The sequence below is a fragment of the Chionomys nivalis genome, chromosome 5 (genome assembly GCF_950005125.1).
Source record: "Chionomys nivalis chromosome 5, mChiNiv1.1, whole genome shotgun sequence".
Taxonomy (NCBI): Eukaryota; Metazoa; Chordata; class Mammalia; order Rodentia; family Cricetidae; genus Chionomys; species Chionomys nivalis.
The window spans coordinates 53326720-53336643 of NC_080090.1; the positions used below are offsets into that span (position 1 = coordinate 53326720).

General features: G+C 46.7%; 1 protein-coding gene across 2 annotated transcripts; it reads left to right on the top strand.

Annotated features, from left to right (window-relative positions):
* The first annotated feature begins 2179 nt into the window (after positions 1 to 2179).
* LOC130874478 (glyceraldehyde-3-phosphate dehydrogenase-like) lies at positions 2180 to 3374 on the top strand. Of its 2 annotated transcripts, XM_057769854.1 has the most exons (2): positions 2284 to 2302; positions 2357 to 3374. In XM_057769854.1, exons 1-2 carry the CDS (start codon positions 2300 to 2302, stop codon positions 3179 to 3181), a joined length of 828 nt encoding a protein of 275 aa, XP_057625837.1. In that variant the 5' UTR covers positions 2284 to 2299; the 3' UTR covers positions 3182 to 3374. The 2 variants fall into 2 exon arrangements, with proteins under 2 accessions (XP_057625836.1, XP_057625837.1); XM_057769853.1 differs by having other exon boundaries at positions 2180 to 3374.
* The last annotated feature ends 6550 nt before the right edge of the window (positions 3375 to 9924 follow it).

Sequence of the window (9924 nt, forward strand, 5' to 3'; positions counted from 1 at the left end):
TTATGTTATATTAGCTCCTCCTCCAGGACATTTCCCACTGAGGATCTCAACTCCAAGGGATGCCAGGCATGAGGGTCCCTTAGAAGAGCTCCATTCAAAATGGATCCTATTCTTTCCCAGACTGTGCAAGAAATCTCTCTCTTTCTCTCTTTTCTAGGCCTGGAATGCTTGGTTTTTTGTTTTGTTAATTTCCCCAGTGTGTGGCCTGGCAGACAGTTCTAAGCCAGCAGATGACAGCAATGGTTCCAATGTCTTTGCCTCCCAGGGAATCTGGGACAGTGTTTGTCACTTTGTTTTTTAATGCCAGAACTTGTAGGGGGCACTACTACTATGGAATGGGTAGCAGCTGGGACTCCAGCTAGACAGCCTGCAGGGCAAAGGAATTGTCCAGGAAAACACGTGCCTGCCCTGAACATCTGTGAAGAAGAGTCTGAAGAACTTTGAAATGTCTCAGATAGGAAAGTCCTAGCCACCAAATTGGCTAATCTGAGTTCAATTCCCATGTCCCACCTGGCGAGAGGAGAAAACTGACTCCTGCAAGTTCCACACATGCAGTGTAACATGGCATGCATCCTCCCAATCAGACAGACAGACAGACACACACACACGATAGATAGATAGATAGATAGATAGATAGATAGATAGATAGATAGATAGATAGATAGATAGATAGATGTTTTAAAAAGAAATATCTCTGAAATGACAAGGGAATACAGAAGCAGATACCTGATGGGAAATGACTATGGACGAGGATCGTCCATAGTCACCCAGCACAGAGCAGATGGAGTGGGTGTAACTCCCCTCATAGCTGCTTGGGGACAGTTCTATGTTGCCCCAGGGTGCCTGGGTGTGTGAAAAAAAAACAAAGACTAAGCTGGCCTGGGCCTAGGACACCGAAGAGGCCACGACTGGACTGCTCGAGTCTGTGCAGCCTGGGTCAGGAACATACTAGGTGTCACGTTTCCATTTTGGCTGCCACTGGGGTACTTCCCATGCTGGTTGTGGAGCACAGTGGAAGAGAGACACCTGATGCCTTAGAGGAGGGTGAGAAGAACCAAGCTGAATGGCATTCCTGGTGCCTGAGGTACAGAACACACCTATACCTCCAGGAATATCTGTCACTACCATCACACATTTGGGACAATTGTTTTGTTTACATAACCCCAACCACGCAGTTTGGTAAAGAAACGCACAAAAACACAGGCAGAGCAGGACAGGTGGAGGACAAAAGACTGACCTCATTTAAATAGAGCATTGGACACAACCTGAAACAGGTGGTCTCAGCTGCTGATCTATAAAACTTCCAGGGACTCTCAGCCATACCTGATCACAGGGAAAGCAGGAGAGAGAGGTACAAGCCCACTTCTTATACAAGATCCTCCTCTATGGATACAGAAGATACCAGGGTTAACAATCACAATTCAATAGTTCAAAAGCCAATTTCAAACACTAAATAAACAGCCCTTCCCCTGGAAGGGACACAGTTTAGAAGTAGAACAGGTATGACCTTTGTGGACCATTGCCACCACTGTCATTACTATTACCTGGTAACCTTTACCTTGATTGTGTGTCAGAACCCCAGAGTTGTTTTAGAGCAAATGCAGCAATGCTAGGCTCAGACAATGGCGATCCAACTTCAGGAGCCTCACTCAGCAAGTGGAAATCTTCAAAATTCCCTCAGGAGACCCTATAGTGCCATGCGGCTGGGGACCCACCCTTCTAGTTGTGCATGTGCTGCGTATTAGAAATACCTGGGTGAGCCTGAAGAACGATCCCTGCCCAGACCCTTCCCACCACAACTAAGCCAGACTCTCTAGAAGAGGACCTTGGTATCAGAATTTTTTAAAAAGTCCCTGGAATGATTCTGAAGTATGGCCAGGACCTCAAACCATCTCTCTAGTGCACAGCTGCGCAGCCTTGGCTGCACGAGGGAGTTGCCTGAGAGACTTAAGTACTGAGCCCTAAGTCCCACCTCTGAAGATACTGATTTAGGGGGCCTTCCAGGGACCCCCGGGTTAGAAATTTCTGAAGCTCTCAAGGGAATGATAACACACAGCCAAGACTGAGACCACCAGGTCTCCTACGAGGGCAAAAAGAGTCAAAGAAGGCTCTCTGCTCCTCCCTGTTCTAGAGACAGCCGCTTCTTTTCGTGCAGTGCCTGCCTCGTTCCAGAGACACGATGGTGAAGGTCGGAGTGAACGGATTTGGCCTTATTGGACGCCTGGTTACCAGGGCTGCCATCACTTCTGGCAAAGTGGAAGTTGTTGCCATCAATGACCCTTTCATCGACCCCAACTACATGGTCTACATGTTCCAGTATGACTCCACCCATGGCAAGTTCAAAGGCACAGTTAAGGCTGAGAATGGGAAGCTTGTCATCAACGGGAAGGCCATCACCATCTTCCAGGAACGAGATCCCGCCAACATCAAATGGGGGAATGCCGGCGCCGAGTATATTGTGGAGTCAACCGGTGTCTTCACCACTATGGAGAAGGCTGGGGCCCACTTGAAGGGTGGGGCCAAAAGGGTCATCATCTCTGCCCCTTCTGCCGATGCCCCCATGTTTGTGATGGGTGTGAACCATGACAAGTATGATAATTCCCTCAAGATTGTCAGCAATGCTTCCTGCACCACCAACTGCTTAGCCCCCTTGGCCAAGGTCATCCATGACAACTTTGGCATCGTGGAAGGACTCATGACCACAGTCCATACCATCACGGCCACCCAGAAGACTGTGGATGGCCCCTCTGGGAAGCTGTGGCGAGATGGCCGTGGCGCTGCCCAGAACATTATCCCTGCGTCCACTGGCGCTGCCAAGGCTGTAGGCAAAGTCATCCCAGAGCTGAACGGGAAGCTCATGGGCATGGCCTTCGGTGTTCCTACCCCCAATGTGTCCGTCATCAATCTGACATGCCGCCTGGAGAAAGCTGCCAAGTATGACGACATCAAGAAGGTGGTGAAGCAGGCATCTGAGGGCCCACTAAAGTGCATCCTGGGCTACACTGAGGACCAGGTTGTCTCCTGTGACTTTAACAGTGACTCCCACTCTTCCACCTTTGATGCTGGGGCTGGCATTGCTCTCAATGACAACTTTGTAAAGCTCATTTCCTGGTACGACAATGAATTCGGATACAGCAACAGAGTGGTGGACCTCATGGCCTACATGGCCTCCAAGGAGTAAGAAGCCCACCCTGGACCACCCATCCCAGCAAGGACACAGCAAGAGAGAGGCCCTCGGCTGCTGAGCAGTCCCTGTCCTAACTAACCCTTGACACTGAGCATCTCCCTCCCAGTTTCCATCCCAGACCCCCAGAATAGCAGGAGGGGCTTAGGGAGCCCTACTCTCTTGAATACCATCAATAAAGTTCATTGCACCCCTAAAAAAAAAAGAGTCAAAGAAGCAAACTGGCTACTGAAAGGATGCTGGAATTCAGGAGCCAGGCTGCAGAGGGGGCTGCTGAACAGCTACACAGTAGCCGTGCCGTCTTTCCGGCCCTCCAGGTCTGATCTGCTCCACAATGTGGTGGACTAGAAGCGTGATGTCACTCTGGTGTCAAGCTTGATGTGCGCATGTGGGTCCTTCTGCTCACTGAGAACACCAGAGACATCCATTTCCACAGGGTGCTTGGGACGGCATTTCTGTCCACCCATCCCCTCTCCTCGCTCTTCCTTGGGGATTCCTTATTCTACGCAGTGCGGCACGCCTTTAATCCCAGCACTTGGGAGGCAGAGGCAGGCGGATCTCTGTGAGTTCGAGACCAGCCTGGTCTACAAGAGCTAGCTCCAGGACAGGCTCCAAAACCACAGAGAAACCCTGTCTCGAAAAACCAAAAAAAAAAAAAAAAAAAAAAAAAAAAAGGATGGACGCCCACACATACACACACAAATAAAACAAAAACCAGTTTTCCGGCCTTCTCTAGAGGAAGTATGTGGAAGCTGTATGGATACCTCAGTACTTGTGTGGGTCTTAGTGCTTCTGTTTCCCTCCTTCACACTCACTAGGATATGGATATTAAGACTAAGAAAGAGCAAGCTTGAAGTCCCAATCAGGGAAAACCAAACAAACAAACAAGCTAAGGTTGACAGAGTGACAGGACCGAAAGAATCTGGGACAGACATAAACCATAAACTCCTATGTCAGGGATCCACGTTGAAGAGGGGATTAAGCATAAATATGAGCAAGCCACAGTAATGATATGTCTTTGTGTACACCTGAACTGTGTCCCCAAATTCACAGATCAAAAACACAATCTGCTCCATTGCTGTCATATACAGTAAGATACCATTTTAAGTGCTGGGTTCTGAGTCACTAGACAGTTGGAAAATTGCCTGTGTCTGCTCACAGTGGGCAATTCTGTCTCTGAAGGAGTCAGGTTCTTGTCCTTCTATATCCTCATAATGTGCTGTCAAGAGTATCTGCTCTTGCGGTGCAAGAGGGTTGCTGAAGTGCCGCATACATACACATCCTCACACAAATGCTTCCCACTTCTGCAAGTATGGGGAACAGCTCTCCATCAGGTTGGAGACTGTCTCTAGAAATTTCCAGTAGACCCCCTTACTATCATCATCGGCCACAGTTAGGCCACGTACATAGCCCTCAATCAAGTATTTGCAAAGGAACATGGGATTACGGTGAACATCTTAGAGTATGGTTTTTTCTATCAGGCTGCAGGAGAAGAACCCAACAACACTGAATCCATGAATATTCCAGACTGGACCAGAACCAAGGTAGGGTTCTAGTAATAAGAAGTAAGAAGAAAATGGCTACTTGGGAAGCAGGCAACAGAGTCCATCTCCAGGAGCCAACCTGGAAACAAAGAGAGAGAAGGCTGCAAGAAATGAGAGGAAATATGTACGTACTGAGTATTGCAGAACCATTCCCAATCCTCACATTTCCACAGTCTCCTTTGATTTCTATTTCATACCATAAGGAATTAAAACCCAGAGGTTTCAAGGACCTTCAAGCCAAAGCAAGTTGTAGCTCAGTGCTAGGACCAGGATGCCAGCTGATGTCCATCTGGGTTTACCTAGGCTGCTAAACTGCTTTGAAGGATTTTTACTTTCCACTGCTGTGGTAAATACCATACCATGACCCAAAGAAGTTTGGGGAGGAAATGTTTATTTGGTTTATATTTACACACCACAGCCCATCACTGAGGAAAGTTGGGGCAAGAGCTGAAGCAGAGGTCGTAGCGGAGAACTGCTTGCTGTTTGCTCTTCATGGCTTGCTCAGCCTGCATTCTTAGACCATTCAGATCACCTGCCTATGTGTGGTACTTCCCACAGTTGCCTGGGATCCCACATCAATCATTAATCAAGAAAAAAGCCTCACAGATTTGCCTACAGACAATCTGATGGAGTCAACCCCTCAGTTAAGGTTAACCTCTTTCCAAATGACTCTAGCTTTTGTCGAGCAATGAAAACACTGACCAACACACAGGGCAGAAGCTTTATTTGTGATCTGATTACAAAACCAACAAACAGTTATGAGTGTTACACAGCTAGAGAAATTAGAACAGTAAATATTTGATGGCATTAGAGAATTCTTGTTAATTTCTTGGTGTGATGATGGTTTTATAGTCAGTTTCGAGGGAAGTTAAATAAGCAGCTCAGATACAAGATGAAATAAGATCAGCTATGAATTGAGGGTCATATAGTAAATATTATTCACTACTTTTACATATTATTCTTTAAAAAATATTTTTGTTGTCCCCAAAGACCCAGATTAAAATAAACGGCTTAAATTGCCATAGCAACTGCTTCTAAATTCCCCCCTTCCTTCTGTTATTATCAGTGATCTTTAGCTTCTCTTTCCTACCCAGTGAGCAACATCTCAGGAACTCCCTTGGCTTAATCCGGTTTTATCTCTTGGATCACAAGAATCTATCACAAGATTTCACAGAATATCTCTCAAAACTCAGACGATTTCAGAAGCATACTGCCCAGGAGGCTCTCAACCTCCTGATTAGATATCTACCATATCCATCAAGGGCAAAATGGGGCTAGTCACAGGTCTTGGTGTCCCAACCTTTTAACCCAGCATGTGAGCTGGGCTCACGCTGCCTGTGTCTAGGAGGGCTTCCTGACCCCTACTTGCAACCAGCCTAATACAATTATATAATAAAAGCCCAGAAACCAGAAAAGCAAGGCAACCAAGCCACTAGGGCAGCTTTACCTTTGCCAAGGCTGGGCGACCGCAGACTAAGCCTCTCTCTCTCTCTCTCTCTCTCTCTCTCTCTCTCTCTCTCTCTCTCTCCTCTCATTTTATATTCCTTCTAGGACTGGGATTAAAGGTGTGAACCATCACCACCTGAATTTGTTTCAGCATTGATCTTGTATAGCCCAGGGTGGCCTTGAACTCACAGAGATCCTTCTGTCTCTGTCTCCCAAATCCTGGAATTCAAGGTATGTGCCACCACTGTCTGACCTCTAACGCCTTAGTTTTGCCCTTCTGATCTTTAGGCAAGCTTCATTTATTAAAACATAAATCAAAGTCACTATAACAGGGATACAGGTTTATCAGGATAAGTCAGACAAGCTGAGACACTCCAGCATCCAAGTGAACACCTCTGGCCTCACACACTAGCAGGTGTACTGGGGTAGAGGATGGAGAGATTTCTCTGTAGACCGCCAAGTCCCTTCTACTACAAGGAACGGCTTTTACGGTCAGATCACAGACTTCTCAAGGGTACTTAGCCAAAGTTCTTCCTCATTACCCTTTGAAGCCTTATTTAGAACAGCAGTACTTCTTTTTTTCTCATTCTAGAGGTGTTAGGTAGATTGTTCTGATATTAACATTATCTTCTGAGTAATCCTAGTGGCTAATATTATGATGTAGCTGCCAAGTCATGTTAAATGGTGATGGTATTGAGGATCTGGAGAACACCCTGCAGTCAGTTGATACCACCATAGATTGCTTCTGTCTCTGATGAATGCAAGGTTTGCCTTGTATGGTTGGACATACCTACTCCTCAGTGCTTGTGGCTGCTGGGAAGGTTGCTGGTCACATCTCCTTACTGAGGCCGATGAACTAGCTTGTCCCCAACTCCAGCCCACGATCAAATCTCCAATAGTAGCCATGGCTGCTACCGTGAATTGTGAAATTAGGTCTGACTTCTGGCAGGTTCTGCCATGCCCTTACGAGCAGTTCAAGTCTCATTTGGAAATGACAGTGCAAAAATTAGGTATGTGTCAGCATACGATTGTGTGATGTAGGTGGGTCTTCTGTCTATGTGTTACTTTCATTGGTCAAATAAAGAGACTGCCTTGGCCTTTGATAGGACAGCAGCTTAGATAGGCAGAGTAGACAGAACAGAATACTGGGAGAAAGAAGCAGAGTCAGGCAGACGCCATGAAGCTCCGGCCCGAGATGGATGCAGGTTAGAATCTTCTCGGTAAGCCACCATTTCGTGGTGCTACACAGATTATTAGAAATGGGTTAATCAAGATGTGAAAGTTAGCCAATAGAAATAATGGGCCAGGCAGTGTTTAAATGAATACAGTTTCTGTGTTATTATTTCCAGGGCTAAGCTAGCCGGGCAGGAGTCGGGCGGGACAAAAAGCAGACCTGCTGGCCTCATCACTACAATTGTGACTTCCTTTTCTCCTCTGTGAAGTAGCATTATAGCCTAAGAAGGGCAGGGGCAGCCTATGGGGGTGTGTGAGGTGTGGGGGTGAACAAGTGATCAGTATTCAGTTTACAGCAGTGATCCTCAACCTTCCTAATGCTGCAACCTTTTAATACAGGTGCTCATATTGTGATGACCCCCCCAACCACAAAATTATTTTCATTGCTACATTTCATAACTGTAGTTTTGCTACTGATATGAGTTGTAATGTAAATATCTGATACACATGATATCTGTTATATGACCCCTGTGAAAAGATTGTTCAAACCCCCCAAAGGGGTCACAACACACATATTGAAAACCATTGGTTCACAGGGTTGGGAGGGTAGGAAAGCCTTTAGAGAAGGCATGGGATGTTGACAAGGAGGAAGGCACAGGCAGCAGGGAAGAAGGCCTGGCTGGTGCAGACACCTTGCCCAGAATCCAAGGCTTGCTGAGAGGATCTGGGACTCTTAAACTGCCTGCCAGTTTTGATTTGAAATTGTGCCAGAGGAGCTGCGATTTTTCATTGAACCACAAGATGGAGTCTTTGTCTTTTAAACGAGAAGCCTTTTCCCACAGGTCTGGGAGATGTCATCCGTGGAGGGAAGAGCATCTTGAAGTTTTCTTAGGGGATGCAGGCCTCTTAGCACAGCCAAAGAGATGCCTCCCGGAAGCAACTGAGGTTAGTCGGTTTTCACTTGGTTGCAGCGTCTTCTACTAAGGTTTACTCTGCACATTTTTTTAAAAAAATATCTCTGTGTTCTGTTTTGCAGGATCATTCTTGCTGTTTCTGATTCCACCACCCTCAGTTTTGAATCAAGCCCTCATGCTCTGGTTTTTTTTTTTAATGTTTAATTTGATTCTGCTTTAAAAGGCTAACTAGCAAAATAAAACTATGTCCAAAAAGGACATCTGAAGAGTAAACAAACTGGGTTCACTTTTAACTTTTTAAAAATGTAGTTATTCTATTGAAATACACAAAAGCCATATACTAAGAGTGCACCTACACGTACCTTCCAGCTTCTCTCAGGCTCTTCACCCTCACCTCCTTACTCATGTCTCCTCTCTCTGTCTCTCTCTGCCTCTGCCTCTGTCTCTGTCTCTCTCTCTGTGTCTCTCTCTCTGTCTCTCTGTCTCTGTCTGTCTGTCTGTCTGTCTCTCTCTCTCTCTGTGTGTGTGTGTCTCTCTCTGTGTCTTTATCTTTCTCAACTCACTAAGTCCAGTAAGTGCTGCCTGTACAAGCGTGTGTGTAGGGCACAATCTATTGGAAGGTGACCAGCCCACAACCCACCATAGACCACACTGCTGAAGAAACCGACTCTCCCTCTGCTAACATTCATCAGTAGCTCCTTAGGTAGGTTGAACCTTCCTTCCTCATGCTGGCCTGTCAACTGCCTTGATCTCACACAGGATCTGTGCCACCAGGCACAACTGTTGTGAATTTGGGAGTGCAAAGGCCTTTTCCCTTCCAAAAGACATTCTTTTGTAGCGACCTCCCCAGGCCTCTGGTTATTATATTTTTGCCACCTTTTCCACTGTGTTTCCTAAGCCTTAGAGGGAAAAGGAGATGTAATACAGATGTCCCATTTAGGGCTGAACACCCCACAGTCTCTTGTTCTTTGCATGTTGACCAGTACAGCTGACTTCAACTCCCCCATCCAATAGGCCTAAGTGGGTGACGAGTCTCAACAGTATAATAAAGCCTTAACCATACATACCCACATCAACACACATAGTCTGCTCCAATACGTTGCTTACCGGTGCCCCAGGCAGCCTTGTCTGCACTTAGTTTGGGAGGGACGAGGGGCAGATTTTACCTGGAGGAGAAGAGCTATTATTCTGAGTTATAATGGAAACAAGGCACGATTCACTCAAGACTTCCCCCAGGCAGTCACTTGACTATTCTATGGTTGGAACAAAACCTAACGTTGCTCTCCTCTGCCCTTATTCTACACCCATGTCCTGCCCTACAACACACCAGACACCGGCAGGCTGTACTGCAATGAATGACCTGGTACGTCCTTTGTCCCCAGCTGGCCAGTTGCCACTTATTCTGTCCTTGGATATTTTAAGTGCACATTAAACACACCTTGCTGCGCCCAGAGCTGCAAGGATAAGAAATTCTGACGAGGTCCCTGTGCTCAGACAAGCCCAGTTTGGTGTCTTGGGAGCTGTGGTCACAAGGTACACAGTCCCATCGCCTGTTTGCACAGGCTTGTACAGAAAGAGCATCCTCTGGTTAGGTCCCCTTAGTCCCTTCCCTGCGCCTGACTGCTCAAGAGCTCCTCCGGCGTGCACTGTGTGTCATTACCAC